We start from the raw sequence: 19,961 nt of genomic DNA on the forward strand, positions 1-19,961 counted from the left end.
CTCTAGTCCCTGGTGATGTTTTGCAGCATAGCAATGAATTTTTAAGGCTAAATTCTGACTGCGTGGGCCCTTGAAGATGGGTTTTCATTATCTGAGGATTTTAGCTATTGGAAGGTGTGTCTGTTTTATAATATCTACAAAAAACAACTGGCAGCCATACAGGAGAGGGTTTAATGCAACATTCTTGCATTCACATATGTTTCCTATCTCTGACCATGGGTATAAAACTCATATATCGGACTTTTCACTGTTTAATTGGAAGGAGAATTGAGTAAAGACAATAGGATTAAGCTGCAAAACGCTCCACTCCCGTCATAAACATTTTCCTCGTCTCTGAGGCAGGAGTTTATAAACATTTTAGTATAATATACAAGATGCTTTCCTGACAAGAACAATGCTTAATGTACAATGCTCATTTACACTACTGGAATCTATCAGTTACTTGGCGAGAAATACTGGACACACTCTGGGCTGTGCTGGCTTACGACTGAATTCTAGGCAGCACAACATGCATCTTCGTAGCTCCTCTTCCTTACCTATTTATTTTTATATTACACCTTAATGTTCTCCTGTGTGTTATTTATATAGTTTTAACACCGGTATAGTTTGCATCAATAACACACAAGAGGATATCAAGGAGTATGTGCAACATGAATCGCAAAGGAAGAGGTTCTACAAATTTCCACTTGAAATGAGCCTTTGGGTTGTGACCGGACATTCAATTTGGGCACAAGAACATGCAATTTTTACCTTTTAATTGTACAATAAAGTGTGCCATACACTGTAGGGAAGGAACAAGCATCTCCTGGAAACTTCACCCTTCCTGTCTTTCTTTCTTTTTACAATATAATGAGAAACAATATGCTCATTTTGGCTCCAGTGTCTCGTGTTTACAGAAAGCTAAAAAAACAATTACAGACCTTTCCAAGTCCGGCCTAGCATCTGCAGTGCAAGGCAGACCAAGGGCAATTTCTGTACTTCATATTAACACAATCGGTGGTCTCCCATTACAGGGTTTATGCCTCCAACTCCATGGCCAAGCCGACCTTGTGGCCGCCCTGGTTGAAGTTCTTTCCATCGATGAGCGTGGAGAGTGTGAGGGTGATTCCGTCACGGACCTTCTGCTGGTAGCCAAAGCCGATCTGTGAGGAGTTGTTTACCTTGGCCCTGAGCGCGGCGTCCTTATCCATAGCGTACTTGCAGCCAATTGAGAACCTGGTGGTGTTGGAGCCGGCAGACCAGGCCAAGTCGACAGCACCCTCGAGGTCAGGATTAATCTTGTGGTAGAGGGACCCGCCGAATTCCGCACCATCGTTGGCATAAGTGTGGAGGATAAAATCAGGGTTGGTGAAGCCCACGGCGAAGTTATTGCGGGTGAGCTTCGATTTGGCCGTGTCGAAGCTCATCTGGTAACCGATAAGCCAGTTTTTGTAGCTGGCTACTCCTGCGCCATTGATAACAGGACCCCCCAAGTCCAGAGTGGAATCCAGGTTGATGGAGAGAGCGTCAGCCTTGTAGGTGGACTTGAGCACACCAGACTTCTTGCCGGACTGTGGGGCAAAGGTGGTGTTGAGGACCAGCTTAAGGCCCTTAGCTACCTTGTCCTCCAGGGCCACCTCTGTGTTCAGGGTGTTGTCCGTGTTCCACTTCTCGGTGAATGTCAGACCTGTGGGGACGAAGACAAGATTAGTGGTCATGATGTGGGAGTGTGGGTATCATCACAATCACACAACATTACAGTACTAAAAAAGTTATAAATCCATGTGACTGTGATGTGGGAGTGTGGGTATCAGCATGATGACACAACACTATACACAGATATAAATACAGTGGGCCATGATGTTGGTGTGGGTATCATCATAATTACACATTATTAAGAAAGTTATAAATCCATGTGGCCATGATGTGGGAGTGGGAGTGTCATCATAATCACACAACATCATTAAAAACCTATACATCCATGTGGCCATGATGTGGGAGTGTGGGTACCATCATAATCACACAACTATATGAAAGTTTAAATCCAAGGGTTGACTGGCAGAGTTCTGCTCCCATAATGCAGTAACTAAGTCACTGATTCCTCTCACCCTTAAATAACTAGAATGAAACTGCCTAGTCCCAGGCCCCATTGCTCCTGATGGGGCTTTAAAAGGACTGGATGATAACAAGTGTACAAAATTAATGTAAATTATCTGAAAACTAAACATGTAATTGCTGATCACCTTAACTTGGCCCAGATTTTTTTTACAATACTCTAAATTGGCCCAGATTTTTTACGATACCTTAACTTGGTCCAGATTTGTTATGATTTGCAATTATTTCCTGTCACTCAAGCCTACATCCTTTCCATAGCACTGCATGACTAGTGCCATTCTAGTGCGAATCTCTTGCTAGAATTCAAATTTTAACATTCAAGATGGATAGATGGAATTTTAAGCCATGTTAGAGTAAATGGAGTATAGTGACAATGGGCATGTACAAGTGTCATTTATATACAACAACAAACACTATATTGTTCTAGGTATATATCACTTTTTTTTTCTCTTTCTCTGCTATTAATATTCAACTGATATAAGAAAATCTGCCTTGGAAAAAAGTAAAGAGGAAGAAAAGTGGAAGAGCCTTAGAAGAAGTAAAGGAAAAGAAAGGTGGAAGAGCCTTGAAAGAAAAGAGAAAGAAAGGTGGAATGGCTTTGGATATAAGGAGAAAGAAATGTGGAAGAGTCTTGGATGGATATAAGGAGAAAGAAAGGTGGAAGAGCCTTGGAAGGATATAAGGAGAAAGAAAGGTGGAAGAGCCTTGGAAGAAAGTAAGAAGAAAGGTGGATGAGCCTTGGAGGGAAGTAAGGAGAAAGAAAGGTGGAAGAGCCTTGGAAGAAAGAGAAAGAAAGGTGGAAGAGTCTTGGAAGGAAGTAAGGAGAAAGAAAGGTGGAAGAAGATAAGGGTCTGTGTCAAGAGTGAAGAGAATGTGACGCAACAAAAATAGTGACTGGATATTGATTAAACTGTCCCCTTGTACGCTAAGGAGTATTGACTACTGATGGTTTCACGCATTTACTGTCTATGGTACAGTTCATCATCACCATCATCAAGACCACCACTATCATCATCAACTACATCATTATTAACCTGAACATATAATCAACTTTAAATTTATTACTGTAAACAACTATATCACTATCCTCAACCTCCTCATATTGTCATCAGTCTTAATTTAATCATTATTGTCTCATCACTACCATCATCCTAAGTAACATTTTCATCAATAATATCACCATCAACACCATCAAAAACAATAAGACCTCTCACCATGCAAATTAGAAGAGAGGAAAAAAAAGGAAAGGGGGAGAGTGTGGTGCATAAAAACCAGCATTAATGTCAAGAAAATGTCAACATGCCTTCCTGGCCTGAGATCCCAGACCAATACCAGTCTCTACATCATCATCATCATCACCACGACCATCACCATCATCATCATCATCATCATCACCATGACCACCACCACCACCATCATCATCACCACCATGACCACCACCACCATCATAATCATCACCACGACCATCACCATCATCATCATCATCACCACCATGACCACCACCACCATCATCATCATCACCACGACCACCACCACCACCATCATCACCACGACCACCACCACCACCATCATCACCACGACCACCACCACCATCATCACCAAATTCTATACCACCTTACTAAATGACACTGACATATTGGTTATATTCTTTATACTGGGATTCAACTCCATTTTATTTAGGTGTCTCAGAGAACATGGTTTGAAACTATCCATTAATGAATCATGATAATCACTATTTTAACATTCGTATTCTTGCTGCCACCATATGATTTGCTTCCCACTGTAAAAGGACTGAGAGCAACTTCTGATTTGAAAATCGTATGAAAAGCTGTTATCATCTGTGAGTGTAAAATGCTTAATCTGAGATTTAAGTGAAATTCTATTATAATTCTGTTTACCAAAGCTCTCTCTCTCTGTCCCCATCTCTCTCTCTCTCTCTCTCTCTCTCTCTCTCACACACACACACACACACACACACACACACACACACACACACACACACACACAATCACACACACACTACAGAAACACAATGGCCACAGCACTGTACTTATCAACTTCTCTCTCTCTCTCTCTCACACACACACACACACACACACACACACACACTACAAAAACAGAATGGCCACAGCACTGTACTTACCAACTTCTCTCTTTCTCTCTCTTTCACACACACACACACACACACACAAACACATTACAGAAACACAATGGCCACAGCACTGTACTTATCAACTTCTCTCTCTCTCTCTCTCTCTCTCTCTCTCTCTCTCTATCACACACACACACACACACACACACACACACAATGGCCACAGCACTGTACTTATCAACTTCCTATTTATCACAGTACTATCATGGTGCAATTGTCAACACTTTTTCTGTCTCTGCATTAAAGTGTCAGGTGGTCCGTTGGCCCTCCTCCAGCACCCTCACGTCACAACTACCACACGACACCACAAATAGCCACAACTACGCCACACCCTGTCTTGCCCATGTGGTACGCAATACAGGGATGGAAACAGGGTGAGTGGTTTTGAGATTGAGTATTGAACACTACCACTGCCTCTGGGAGATAGTAGCACAAGAGTGACATACGGCTACATGCATGGGAACTTCCACACAACTGTCACTCTTAGGAAGGAAAACTCAGCCACAAACAAATAAGTCAGACAAAGCCGAGACTGTTACAATGCTACAAATCTTAGTACATATCTAATCTAGCTGGTTTTGGCACTTGGTTTAGCTCCCAGTTCACAGAAAATAGCTGTACCATGGCCAACCTCAATAGGGAGATTGCTTAAGAGGAAGCCTGGCATTTGGTATGACAATCTGAGTTGGTATTATGTACCTAAGTGCAATTTATTATTTTCCTTGACACTCACATTATCATGAATTTCGTCATTCATCATGATTCTGTGTATAACTACATTAAAAGGTGTAGGTAGGATTTAGGAAGACACAGAGCAAAAGTACAGCAACCTAGTATCCAGTGAACAAGGCCATACATCCACTCATGCCTCCAGAACACGTGAAACAGGGCTTGGTAAAAATAGCTCGTATGTGACCATCTTACAAAACTGGGGAAACAAAATTCCACACATACCAGACCATTCAGCAAGAGCAACCAGATGTTAAGGACCAACTGGCAACCCTCTCTGTACCTATTAACCCTATGATACAGGCAAGGACAAAAGTTCGACTAATTTTCTGCCTGTTGTATTAAATTTCTCTCCTGGTTTATATTCTTGTGATGTGAAGACCCATGGTATGTTTCTCTGTCCCAATATTCCACCTCTCTGGCTTCTCACTTTCCTGTGCTGATTACTATTTCTAAGCTAAGAGAGGCTTGGCATGAATCTCTGTCCTAATAATTCACTCCTACGCCTCACTTTCCTGTGCTGGCTAGTGTACTCATGATGAGAAGATGCTTTGTATGTTCCTTTGAACCAGACAGGAAAACCACACAAATCAATCATGATAAACACTTTCTGAACAAGATGCTGAGACTCTGTTGGGAAGTTAAAGATAAAAGACACAGAGGGTCACCTTTCAAGTGGCTTTGGGGATTTTGTAACACCTCTTCCCTGATACACCTCGATATCATCCTGTATGTTACTGATGCGAACTATGCTGACATTATAGTATCAGTAATATACAAGGAAATGTTAAGGTGTTATATGCAAAGTAATTAGCTACGGAAAAGGTGCAAAGATGCCTCCAAAGTCGATGTGAAAAGTTAGTATGTGTTTATCTCCTTCATCTCAGCACCTTCCACTTCCTTCATATGCCTCTGATTTATCTCTTTGGTCTCCTAGTTAAATGCTGTGGACAAATATTAGCCCCTTTCATTTGGGTTGATAGCTAAGTGTAGTCAGACAGGAGGATCGGTGTGGCTGTACTACTTTTAGTTAGTAAGGTTTAAAGGGAAGTGTAGGACCCAACCTGTGGCCCAACTAGTCTATGGTGTGTGTTTATGTGTGTGTATATATAAACCATAGATACTTTAGACCCCCAGGCCACCTCCAAGAATGTGGTGGTGGCGAAGTGTGCTACTGAAACCATCCCCGGCTCACATCACCTACAACTAATCTTCTCCCCTATATATTTTCTCCCTAACCAGCAACCTTTTTCTTTCCCACAATTCTGGCATTAGCTGAAACAATATACAGTACTAGAGCTGTTCTGACAATGAGAAAGTTAAGCAATACCTGCATAAAAAAAGTTACTTGGCTGCATACCTGTGTGATCAAGTATTAAGACACTAGTTTATTGATCACTTTCTTGGCTATGATTCATTCAGTTAACCTCTTCACCTGATGATGTAATTTTATGTGCATCTTGTGATCCCTGACAATTTCATTTAGCTTAGTAGACTTTTTGAATACAGTTAGATACAGCAATCATTAATCCCTTCACTACAAGAGGTCTGTCCTCAATTATGAACTGTCTGTACAGTATTCATTATAAAATACAAATGATATTAAGGCTGAAAGCGTTAAGAAAAAATTTGCTGTTACCCTGTATGTTACTGGTGTTTTGGCCCCAGGCTCATCTGGACATGAAGCCCGTGAACTGCAGGCTAAAATTGCTCTTCCTGCAGTCCACCAGCCTCCTTTTGGAGGATAGGGAGTAAGCTAAGAGGCCTTTGTATAACCAGGTCAGTGCCACCACAAGAAGGTGTACCCCTCAGGTCCCTTGCCACTCTATGCTTTTGTTGTTGTTGTGGACATGTGTCAGTTGCTTAGTCTTAATAAAATAATGAGTATCCATAACTACCAAAGCAAAAACTAAAACACTCATAAAATCTGTCACATTTCAAGGATATCAGTGTACATTTAAGTGTATTAGTCAGAGTGTACGCACATTACTGTACATAAAAACATCAAAGTTCAATTGAAAATCACATTTGTGGATGGTTGAAGTGTTATTCAACACTCCCACCAAAAACACTACCGGTACTATAATACCATTCACACCACTCCCAGAACATGTTGCTACCTACGAAGAAAACGTAGTGGATATCTGACAACTGGGAAAAGAAACCTGCACAAGCTAAATACTGTACTACAGAGGTCAAAAGAACAACATGTTAAATACCACTAAAAAAAAAAGAAAATAACATACAGTACCGGTACAGTATTATCCCTATCTATCTATTGTCAGACGCCTTAATCCTGTAATGAGTGGCCACAAACAAATTGCCTCCATGTCGCAATGACCCCACATTTCACTGCCCTACTCCCAGCTCACACCCCCTTCTCTCATATACCTCTCCACTCCATCCCTCCTTCTCATCCTTGGCCTCCCCCTCCCTCCACTTCACTCACATACACTCTCCTCGTCAGTTTCTCGCTCTCCATCCTCTCCATATGGCCAAACCACCTCAATGTATTTCCCCTAACACTTTCTATTACATCCACACCCACACCACAACATTCCTTCACTTCTTCATTTGTCAGTCTGTCTCTCCATGTGACTCCACATGCTCCTCTCAAATAACTCACTTCCACTGCTCTCACTCTTGACTTGTGTCCCTCCAACAAGGTCCAAGCTTCACTTCCATATGTAAGAGTTGGTATCACAATACTGTCATTCAGAGACTTTTTTACTTCCATGCTCACTTCCCTGTTCCTTATCACTGCTTCCTAAAATGCAGCTCTTCCTTAGCAACTTATTTTGCAGAGGTTACTTAATTATTTCCAAGCCCTCTCATACTGAAGGGACTAATGAAGGGTATCCCTGAGTTGGCAGGGGCTCTCTCTAACTCCTACAATTCAACAAATCTCTCCTAAAATGTGTAAAATAATCTGATGGTAGCTGATAACTTCCTCCTGATCACTTCAAACACGACTACAAACTGGATTATCTATTCACTCACCATGCTCCTTCACCTTGCATCTATTCACTCACCATGCTCCTTCACCTTGCATCTATTCACTCACCATGCTCCTTCACCTTATATCTATTCACTCACCATGCTCCTTCACCTTATATCTATTCACTCACCATGCTCCTTCACCTTATATCTATTCACTCACCATGCTCCTTCACCTTATATCTATTCACTCACCATGCTCCTTCACCTTATATCTATTCACTCACCATGCTCCTTCACCTTATATCTATTCACTCACCATGCTCCTTCACCTTGCATCTATTCACTCACCATGCTCCTTCACCTTATATCTATTCACTCACCATGCTCTTTCACCTTGCATCTATTCACTCACCATGCTCCTTCACCTTGCATCTATTCACTCACCATGCTCCTTCACCTTATATCTATTCACTCACCATGCTCCTTCACCTTATACTTGGTTTCCAGGTTGCCAGCCACCTTGCCAGACTCGAGAGCGTTGGAGCCGCCCGCTGTGATCTCAACCCCAGTCTTGGTCTTGCTCTTACACTCCAGCTTGAGGAGGCCAAAGTGGTACCCCTTGCCAAACACATCACGGGCAGACTTCCCGAGGTCTGCGTACACTGGCGGAGACATCTTTTGTGGGGTCTGTGGTGGGGTTTGTGGTCTGTTGGAGGGGAAGAGAAAATATGTGTTAAATTTTAGAAAACTGTGTGGCTGCATGGGTTGGTTAGTCTGGTTCAATACTCTGTGGTTTTGTCTGCTTGTTTGGGGGAAAGAGAGATGTTTTTGATGGTAAATAAAAGTTGCATTTTATCTTGATGGCCAAAGAGTGAGGCTGGGTGGGTTTTTGTGTATGTCTAGAATCCTGATTTATGTATACAACAGTTCTTTTTACCTGTGATCTTGCATTTTATATACAGCGGTTCGTTTTGTGTCAGTGTTGATTTATATTCCATGGGGATTACTGTCTACCTATACCTCAAGGGGAATGAACATCAGTATAATCTTTCTAGGAGTAGTGTAGATTCTGTTTGTATTTAAATGGGGTTATCTGTCTACCTTATCAATGTGGGAAGAGACACTGACATAGGGGAGAAGATCGGAGAGGTGTAAGAGATGGAACTATCGAGCCCTGACTTAAGACCAAGAAAGCTGTCTAGTGTATTGGAAGATTTCTTGTTGTTTGGGGTAGTGCTGGGGAAGGAACATGTGTGCCAAGACCCAAACTTTACTTCTCCAGAAAAGCATGAATATCTCAGCTGTGGTCTCCAAGTGAGAGAATGAACACGAGTAGCTTAAACATGTGCAGGAAAATATTTGCAAACATGGACAAACAGCAAGTGATTTACAAGCAAGAGGGAAGGGGAAGGGGAAGGGGAAGGGGAGAGGAAGTTAAATTCTTGGTGTGCACAGGAGTAATACATGAGGCAGAAACATCAATAGGTGTAGCTGTTGAAGGGAGCATCACAATTTGAATATAACTATAGTATACATCCATAATTCATACACACACCCATATAAAACGCACATCATACTAAATACCAAATACATGCAAGGGTGACCACTCACTACTGTACAGAAGAGACTGAAATAGTTATCCTAAATACAGGTTTGGTACATCACTAAATCCTGTAGAGGAAGAAGTTCCACAAATCACTACCTCATTATTTATTTACCTGTTTTTTAATGCTAGGAAGAAGGAACCAAAGACCAGGAGCCCATAGCTTGTTTCCTCCAAGCAAAAACGAAAACAATACAACAGAGAGCCAAATTCAAGATCTGTTCATACCGAAGTCCAAGTACAGTCAATTGTCATTATCCATCATTTTCATTTTATTCCTGCATTCTCCCTTGTCATTTTCCTTAGGATATACATAACTTTTAACTGGAGGGGTTAGATACAGTATTAATAAACCCCTTCAAAATGAGAGATCCTTCCTTTGACAGCAACAAGATATAGTAAGAAGGACATAACCTAGGTTCAAGTGGTTAAAAGCCTTCCTATAACCCCTAACTGTACCACTAACACAGACACTCTACGCCTGTAACACAAGGGCTAGGAGAAATAGCAAAAGCACTCAAATTATATCCTCAATGACAGAGATTTCCATTCTTATTCAATGAGACAACTAAGCTATAAACACTAATTAGAGGCATGGCCTATTTCTGATGGGTATGCTCAAGACAGTTCTCTTATTTAAGTCTTTCTAACCTATCTATCTACCTATCTACAGCCAGAATCCTTAATCCCTGAAGGAGTGACCACAAACTATCACCTCCAGGTCATCCTGTCCTACATTTATGTACAATTGTGAGGAGAAAGTTAGGATTATCACACAAACTACATTTTACTGTTACTTTTGCTGGCAATATCTTATAAACTCAAGCACTGATGGCAAGTGCCATTCAAAAACAATCAAGAGGCAGGTGAAGAAAGTGTCATAAGTAAATGGATTACCCATACACCATAATAAACCATGGAGGTTGTCTGGCAAGTGAGACAGTCTATGGCTTCACTGGTATAAGTCAACTCAGCTGGAAGAGTGAGAGCCACGACATAATGGAAGCAGAGTTTTAAAAAGATTCTTAACACTGTAAATATATTGACTCTTTTTTTTTACTCTTGCTACCTCCAAACTTTTTAATTCAGACTGCAAGACTTTAATATGGAGGGATCTGAAACAAACTTCAATAATCTCTTCACTCTATGTCCAGTCAAGTCAGCCAGAAGAATGAGCCATACTACAATAAAGGGTGCTGTAAAACAATCAAGTCTCATTAACATTACTCCCACCACTCTGATTATTATTATTATTATCATCATTTTTTAAACTACCTACAGATGGGGGTGAGGATCAAATACATTTTAAAAAGCTGAAGTAAAATCCAATAGCTACATACACAGGTAAAATCCACTTAATACAAAAATATGCCAAACAAAGACAGAAAATGTAACATAAAAAGAAAAAGATAATTACAGCAACTCCAAGAATAATAGGACATAAGACGATTTAGTACCGAATAATAAATAAACGGAAATCTCGATCATTGTATCTGAGGCTTTATGTTTTATGGTAGCCAATCCACTCCTTCATCCTTGACTCCTCCACATTCCTATCTCATCATCTGGGTGTTATGCGTTTAATTACTCCAGTTTTGGTTTCAATAATGATCTCCAACCTCATATTAAACCTATGATGGGTAAGAAAAGTGAAGTTATGGTCAGCAAATGTTATCTGATATTGCAAGTGAGTCAAGAGGAACACTACACAGAAAAACAAAATGACATCCAGTACTAACAAATACGATATTGTTTATATACAAAGACATACTGCATTATCATTGTTACTATCCACTGCTGTTGATGATTCTCCGACTTTCTCACTTACTTTCTTTTTCTTTTCTTAATGCTGTGTCCTATCTCACCCCATCTTTAGGTACGATAATAAGAAAAAGGAAGGAGGTGGATGACAATGATGATTAGAGAGAGACTACAATTTTTCATTCATTCATTGCCAGACGCCATGTATCCCAGACAGGGTGGCCAAGGGATTAGAGTTAATTGTTTTACAGGGAGGGGCACTAATCCTCCACCAACCCCACTTGACGTAGGGATGCCAACAGCATCTGGTGTTCCCAGGCGGTCACCCATCCAAGTACTAACCAGACCCAACGTTGCTTAACTTCGCTGATCGAATGGGAAGCGGTGTACTCAACGTGGTATGGAAAATTATCCTCTGGTGATACACACTACTATATTTACCGTAGGAAAGGAGGGAGGGGGTGGGTGGCATAAAGATCAGAGGGGAGAAATACAGTCACTAGGGAGAATGCAAAACACTGCACTGTACTGTACAAATATACAGTACAAAGGGGTACAACCAACTAGGCACACCTTAAATCCAAGTCAAAAGCCAGTATCCCTTTCGGTCAGAGGTCTAAATGAAGAAAATCATATATACAGTACAGTACTCTTTTCACCTTTACTTGGCCTGATATTGCCATCTCTCCATCTTGGATACTGAGTTGTAACTTTATATTAATACCATACTCAAATAAGATGCTGGTCGGGAAGAAGTGCTATGGTAATGACGTAGAGCCAAGGTATATATTTTCTTTTTCTCTCACTGAGCTATGTGAAATAAATTGCAAATGGATGAAAACCTGGGCCAAGTTAATGTGAAAGTACTATATCAACCAGAATATGGATATCTGATTGAAGGGGCTAATGTAACAGGGAAGTACATCCAGTGCTTTTTAAAATGCAAAATAACAGTGGCTTGTGGGGGGATAAATAATTAATAAATAAACAGAATTTAAATAAGTGTAACCATAAGCAATAAACCAGTGTAATGAAGAGAAGAGCCAAACTTCTGATCTTAACCGCCTTTACAACGATGGTTTATATTAATTGTTACTACAGTCGCGGCGCAAGAGTGTGAAGGTGTCATTATCATGCCCAAGCAACCTATCCATCAACAGTGCTTCTGATTTCGTGTATATGATACGTATATAATAATATTCGTATATAATTATGGTGCAAAATCAGATGCACTGCTGACTGTTGCTTGCAAGGGTACGATAATGACACCTACAAACTCATGTGCCGCGACTATACCAGATGATCATACTCAGCTTAGGAGAGTGATATAGCACTGAAGACATCAGCGGGGACTTAACTCTCCTGGTATTAAAAAAATAAATAAAATTAATTTAAAAAAAATCACTTATGTAGTGCTGCCTACTTCTTCCTTCATCTTTGTTATTTTTTTCTGTCTGTCCTCCTCTCTTCCTATTTCTCCAATCTTTCCTGTCACTTTTTAATACTCTTCTTTCCTTTTCAGGTGGCTTTACATTCAGTGACAAGCCTAATGGTTTCATGTACGCCAGGAAACCACATACAACACCAGGTGGTAACCTTATAACCAACCCATACGTGTTCCCTACATGTCAGCAAGTGGATTGGTAGAAGGTTTGTGTCCCTCCCCATAAAACAACTAACTGAAAGTCAAACGGCCACCCCTTATGGGATTATGGCGTCTGGCTATAGACAGATAGATTGATAGATAGATAGAAAAAAATATATAAATTCCATAAAACCATCTAGAGGTGTAAAGCAAGACAGGCAGTACAATACAATATCATCAAAGTAAAGGGGTTAACTGTCACTGCTCCAGGCAACTTGGCAACAATATTACCAGTATACAGTACTTGGACAAACACCAGCAACTCCGTGGCCTGTTTCAGTGCTGTAAGTTGTTCATATCAATGAATTATACCCACAAACTGATACTCAAAATAAACAGCTCTTTCAGCCTAACCTGCACCCTCTTCAAGCCTACAGTTGGTTGCTTTTTTATCTGACAGAAATGGACCACATCCACAACTCCAATACTACGTCATGACTGCAAGAAATTCACTAGTCTTAGTTTTGACACAGGAATAAGGTTCCTTGGTTATTAGTCAAATCAAACCTCCAATCTTATTATACCTGGCCATCATCTGAGCAAGAAGGGGATAACAAACTTAGGCTAAATATGCCATAGCTGTAAGTGCGGCATCCTCACAGCCATTTCAGCATGTGGGTAGAATTGAACTACAGTACTGCTGCTATAATCTGGCAAATGTCACACAGTTAATGAAACCCTGACACTTTGGTATGAGACTTACACAAAAATGCTCTAAAATGTTTCCTTACTGCAAAATGATAAGCCTGCAGCATTAGTAAGCCAGCTCTTATCTTCCATAAAACCACTCAAGATAAGGTGTGTGTGTGTGTGTGTGTGTGTGTGTCAAGTGATTACTAATCAGTCATAATTTTGTATGTAAAACTTAGTAGTTCCTTTCTGGTCAGAACAAAAGGTGAGGGACATGTTGGTGTCAGTTTTTAGCAAATCAGAAGGTAAAATTATATTAAATAATAATAAATAATAAAATCTAATGTATTACTGAGCGCTATTAAAAAATAAAGAATAAACTAACCAACAACCTTACAGCACTAGTACAGTACCACTCACCGAGACGCCCTCAATATGGTCTGAGGTTTTGTGTTATCATGCTTCATTTTAAGCGATCAGGAGGTTATCTAGAGCAGAAGATAAGGTGAAAGACAATTATGTGGCACTGCCTCATCCACAACCATTAAAATTATATATATGGTAATACTACACCAATCTGGCTGATGACATGACCTAGGCAGCTGTAATCTAGAGAATGCTATACTGTTCTTTACATAATCCATGCTGACTGAGATGGACAGCAAGCATGGTGGCACCAACAGTTATGTAAGTGTCCTGCAACTCCCTCCCCATCCCCCAGAAAGTGGGATGGTGGATTGCTGGAGAAAGGCAACTTCAGCCTGCTGCTGAATGGGTTATGTCCTCATGATTGGGAGCCACAAGACATCAGCCACAAAATTTATATGCAGTACTTTTAACTTCTTACACTATATTTAAACTAAAGGCACTTTACTTTGTACAGTGCTCAGCCCAGAATTACTATACACACATATGATATTATTAACCCCTGCCATGCTGATTCACTGTAAGATAGTTTACTTTCCCTCAGTCACTGTTTCATAACCAACGTAAATTGTACCTCATACGAGGCTTACAGTAATGCCAGTGCTGACCATTGTGCCTCATATGAGCTCTGCAGCACAGCATGGGTTAATAGTTATGCTAAAATCAAAACCAACTAGCCCAAAGTATCGCACTGTAAAACAACTCATCTTTGAGAAACTCCAATTCAATCAAAGAAGTGATACAGTACTTTATTAACGACAAGTTATCTCGCCAGTCTATGACAGCAAAAAGTATAGTCTCTCGAACCATTTCAGAATGTTGAAGTTTTGAGACAGTACCCTATCTGTAGGACAGAGTTAATATCCAGGTCAGTACAGCATACTTTACTGTCACTATGTCCCCTTACAATTCACCACAACTAAATATCAGCTGATACAGTTCCCTAAGTACCATAGGTTAGACCAGGCAAGCTTTGAAAATACTTAAATTCTCAAAAGCACAGATCATTTATATTTCACTCTTAGGTGTAAACTTTCAAGAGAATAAGGTAATGAACTTACCATTTCCTAATTAAGCATGATATGTGCACTAAATAATGACAAATTTGGCAGAATGAATATAAGACTAATTAAAAATGCCCAAGCAAATCAAAATTTAAGTCTTCAGTATCATGTATGGTACTGTACTGTGCTTTTGTTTATTTAAGCAAGAACCTGATTCTATTCAGCTTACAATAGGCCCCTTAAACGTGTATAAAGCTTTTCAATAAAATGCTTTTTCTAGGCTGGCAACTACTGAACCATTTTACCTATTCTAGGATACTTCTGACTGTATAAGGGGTTAAGACTGTGTAACCTCTGCCTCAGGTATCATACAAATGTTGCTGATAAGATAATATTATACTGAGAACCCCACAGGTGTTATCAGTTACATTCACTCCACTGAGAATTATCAGGGAACTCTGAAATGCTATCTTGATAAAAAGTCATTCAGTATTCCCACTGTCTTCAATGCACTTACAAAAGAGCTGTCTCTGGAGAACTATTTTTGCTACAGAAATATTTTACCTGTCAATGATCAGCCAGTCAAAGCTTAATTCAGCACCAGGTAATCACAAACTAAAAACCATTATGGCATAGCAAACACATTTCTAAAACCCCTTCAGTTAGGTGTCATCACTAGTTTGCTATCTCCAGATTATTTCATGTGGGCTAGAAGAGAGCCTGAACACTCTCTAAGGCAGAATAAAAACTGTGTGATAGCAGCAAAGGGAAACTATGTACAATGCTGGGTGGTAACCATATAACCAACCCATATATGTTAGCAAGTGGGTTAATGGAGAGTTAGCACCTTTCCCCGTAGGGGAACTAACTCAACGTCACGACCCTTACGGAAGTATTGCATTTGGCTATATAGAAAGAATAACAACAATGATAATGACTGATAATAATAAAAATAATAATGATCATCAGTATCAATAAATATAAAAATGATAACAGGTGACTATGTAAGGTGTTATTCTGTATGCAAGGTGCTGGAGAGGATGCCTTCATGCAGTGGCATTGCTTTAACAGAGCTGCTCCCCTGCCTGGCCATACAAACATCCCTCAGCTCTCTCCCTAACCCCCAACTGGAGGATGGTGAGCCACAGGAGTACTTCAGCCTGCAGTCTTCTTGGCTCACATTTCAATTATTCTGGGGTTCCAACTACTACTGTACTATAATTCTATGCAAAATTTTATTTTAAAAAAAGTGCTACAAAGCCCCATTTGATCATGTAAATGTGGTCAACGGAATAAAACAGCAACAAATTACCAGTATCTATCTACAGCCAGACACCACAATCCCATAATGGGTGGCTGTTTGTTTTTGAATTAGTTGTTTTATGGGCAGGGGCAAACTAACAATTCTTTAAATTTCTCACAAACCACCGGTACTACCAAACTACCATAATTTATTCAACTCGAGATTTTGTAGTAGAGGAGTCAATGTTGTTGATGTCTAGTCAAAACCCTTCAACACTACTGGGGTGTCTTGCAAAAATTTATTGAAAAAGTTTTCCTACTAGGCCACATAAAAACTTTCTAGCACTGGGAAAAAATAGTCTCAAAGATATAATCAATGTAAAATGTTTAATTGATATCTTGAATTTTCCTGTTTTCTGCATTTGAAGGAACCTCACACTCAGCTGTTAAATATCTCAAACACTAATTTAGGCCCTTTGATTCAAGTGACATTTTTAGTTAATCTTGGCACTACTTGGTAATTATATCTATCTATCTATCTATTGCCAGACGCCTCAATCCCGTTTGGGGTGGCCACAAACAAATCGCCTCCAAGTCGCCCTGTCCCCCGCCATTTCACTCCCCTGCTCCCAACTCACTCCCCCCTCTCTCATATACCTCTCCACCCCATCCCTCCATCTCATCCTCGGCCTCCCCCTCCCTCTTCCCCCCTCCACCTCACTCACATACACTCTCTTCGTCAGTCTTTCACCCTCCATCCTCTCCACATGGCCAAACCACCTCAGTGTGTTCCTCATAACGCTTCCTATCACATCCACATCCACACAATGCTCCTTTATATCCTCATTCGTCAGCCTGTCTCTCCACGTGACTCCACAGGCTCCTCTTAAATAACTCATTTCCACTGCTCTCACTCTTGACTTGTGTCCTTCCAACAATGCCCAAGCTTCACTTCCGTACGCCAGAGTTGGTATCACAATACTGTCATGCAGTAACTTTTTCACTTCCATGCTCACTTCCCTGTTTCTTATCACTGCTTTCAAAGAACCAGCAACCTTTCTTCCCTGCTGTACCCTTTCATGCACTTCACCCTCCAAGTCCTCCATCCTTACTCATCACACTACCCAAGTACTTAAACGTACTCACATTTTCCAATTCCTCACCATCCAACCTCGCTGTACATTCACTAACTTCACCTCACTCAAAGACCATCACTTTACTCTTCCCTACATTCACCTTGAGATTCCGTTTCTTACACACTCTCTCAAACTCATCCACCAAGCCTTGCAGCTCCCCTTCATCCCCACTCAACAACACAGTATCATCTGCAAACAACAGTACAGGGAGTTTCCAAACACTATCCTCTCTCACCAGGGCCACTCCAACATCCACTACCCTACCTTGTACCTCTTTTATTACCCCATCCATGTACAGATTGAACAACCATGGAGACATGACACATCCCTGTTTCAAACCAACTTTCAAAGAGAAAAATTCACTTAGTTCACCATCCACACGCACTGCAGCCTTCGCACCATCGTACATACTCTTCACAGCATTCAACAACTTCCCATCTACTCCATATATTCTTAACACTTTCCACAATCCTTGTCTATCCACCCTGTCATATGCTTTCTCCAAATCCATGAAAGCCGCATACAACTTCTTTCCCTTCTCTAGAAACTTTTCCACTAAAGATCTAAGAATGAATATCTGATCTACACAACCTCTTCCCTTCCTAAAGCCTCCCTGTTCTTCTCCAACTAATTTCTCTGTTCTTTCTCTAACTCTGTCTATAAGTATCCTACCATACACTTTTCCTATTATACTAAGAAGACAAATGCCCCTATGATTACCACACACTTCTTTTTCCCCTTTTCCTTTGTACAAGGGAATAATTATACCTGACTTCCAATCCTCCGGAAAAAGGACTCTCTTACTGACGTTAGGAATGCTGTATCACTAAATGGCTCTTACTGAAGGGGTTATGGTTGCTGTACCTAACCTCAATAATTCACTACCATAAGCTTAATAAAATAGGTATGACAGCAAGAATACAGTACTGTACAATGAAAACAACAAGCATGAATAAAATGAAAATAGCATCCCAATGGCTCAATTGGATCCAGGACTTTCTACTTATATTTCTTCCCTACACTACAAAAATGCCACTCTTACTCTTGATATGGCTTTTACTTATTTCCTTTTTACATCACAGTGCATGGGTTATATTTCCATTAACCCCATCACTAAAATATCTTTAAAAAATTTTCTTCTATCTATCTATCTATATATATCTATTTTCTTGCATTTTCTAATTTTTCAAACTAAACTTTACCGTATTTTTTGGTCACAGGGCTGGAGGATGTAGTATAATGCGGTCAGTGTATTTTAAGGATCAATGGCAGTTAATATTTACAGAATCTAGAATATAACTAGTATTTTAGGGATATCCATTATTTATACAATTGCCACCAGTTACGGTACAAAAATAAAAAAATACCCAACCAATGTTTTAAATGTTATACCAAAGGAACTATAAGGAAAACCAACCATATTTTAAAGGCCTTCAAACTAGCATTTCAGACAAGCAGTTTTTATGAAAGGGGATGCAGAAACTTTCTTAAAAGCACATAACCTTTACTATTACAAAAATTAATATAATGACAGTGCCAAACTTAAAGAACCAGTTTATTTACAACGCATAACATTACATTACCATTACATAACCCTATTCATTCCCCTACATTAAAGAGGATGTGATGAAAAGTTATGGCATTATGGGGTGATATAATTACATGTATCATATATTATGCACTACATACATTTAAAAACCAAGTATACTGTGTGCAGATAAATTAGGTTAAGGGGAAATTTCAAGTCATTCAACCACCTGCCTCTCAAAATGACGTAAGGGGGAAATCCTGAGCTTCCAATGGTAACTTAAGTAACCCACTTGATCTTAACTATATACTTTAGAAATTATCAGTGTACAGTGCTTTACTCCTCTGGGCTCAGTAAAAAGGACAGAGTGGTTTTCAATCCAGTACAACGAGTTTTTAGCGAATGTCAAGGCTCTGCCGGTTCTTATATGCGTCGTCTGCTACTCTCACTCCTCACGCCTAGTCCTCATTTCACCCATTTTCAGACTGCCTACTTCCTCCACACCATCAATAACATACCCCAGCAATCAAAGGAAGCTTTAAGGTTGATTACATGGGTTGTAACCACCCATGACAAAATAAATAAAGACAAAACAAGAAGGAATATTACCTGACTAGGGCCGAGCACTTCACGCGACTGGAGGATCAGCTGAGTAAGGGAGACGACAGGTAGGAATTTTCATGGAAGAATTTCGTATATTTAAGTTGACTTGGTACAAATGAAAGAGTAACTCATTATATTAGGCATTCTATATTTACCCATTTACGATAAAGATCGCAGAAAGATATGACATATCTAAACCTTAACATTTCAGAGTAGAATTATCCGTATTTAGTTCTCTCTTCATCCTCGTAATGGAGACACTTTCTAATTTCTCCGTAATTTACTTTACACATGTTGACGTGCTAAGCAAATATGTCGATATTAGTAAACGTTGTTTAAGTAGAATATATGCCTCCTACACAAGCATCAATAATGGATAAATGATAAAAATAAGAGTGTTATTTCCACACTTGGCTACCAAGGGAGAGGGGGCCACATCACCTCCGGCACGGATTCCTTAACCCCGCT

At 40.1% G+C, this 19,961-nt stretch overlaps 1 protein-coding gene and 1 pseudogene across 2 annotated transcripts; both read right to left on the minus strand.

Moving 5' to 3' along the window:
* Nucleotides 1–235: 235 nt before the first annotated feature.
* Nucleotides 236–19,653, minus strand: LOC145397496 (non-selective voltage-gated ion channel VDAC2-like). Of its 2 annotated transcripts, none has more exons than XM_080270556.1 (3): nucleotides 19,500–19,653; nucleotides 8,392–8,621; nucleotides 236–1,666 (listed from the first exon to the last, which is right to left on the minus strand). In XM_080270556.1, the coding sequence occupies exons 2-3, from the start codon at nucleotides 8,588–8,590 to the stop codon at nucleotides 1,017–1,019; spliced, it is 849 nt and encodes a 282-aa protein (XP_080126682.1). In that variant the 5' UTR covers nucleotides 8,591–8,621; nucleotides 19,500–19,653; the 3' UTR covers nucleotides 236–1,016. The 2 variants fall into 2 exon arrangements, with proteins under 2 accessions (XP_080126682.1, XP_080126681.1); XM_080270555.1 differs by lacking the exon at nucleotides 19,500–19,653 and adding an exon at nucleotides 13,975–14,044.
* Nucleotides 11,573–11,692, minus strand: LOC145397582 (5S ribosomal RNA; annotated as a pseudogene).
* Nucleotides 19,654–19,961: the final 308 nt, after the last annotated feature.

The sequence above is a fragment of the Coenobita brevimanus genome, chromosome 41 (genome assembly GCF_032717465.1).
Source record: "Coenobita brevimanus isolate Jiangsu-jjx chromosome 41, ASM3271746v2, whole genome shotgun sequence".
NCBI lineage: Eukaryota > Metazoa > Arthropoda > Malacostraca > Decapoda > Coenobitidae > Coenobita > Coenobita brevimanus.

Bases quoted from the DNA above. Each gene is read 5' to 3' on its own strand.
- LOC145397496 (XM_080270555.1), bottom strand. From the start codon at position 14,021: ATGAAGCATGATAACACAAAACCTCAGACCATATTGAGGGCGTCTCG. The intron at 8,622-13,974 runs GTGAGTGGTACT...CCCCTCCAACAG, and splicing joins ACCATATTGAGGGCGTCTCG to ACCACAAACCCCACCACAGA. The intron at 1,667-8,391 runs GTGAGTGAATAG...TCGTCCCCACAG, and splicing joins GTATAAGGTGAAGGAGCATG to GTCTGACATTCACCGAGAAG.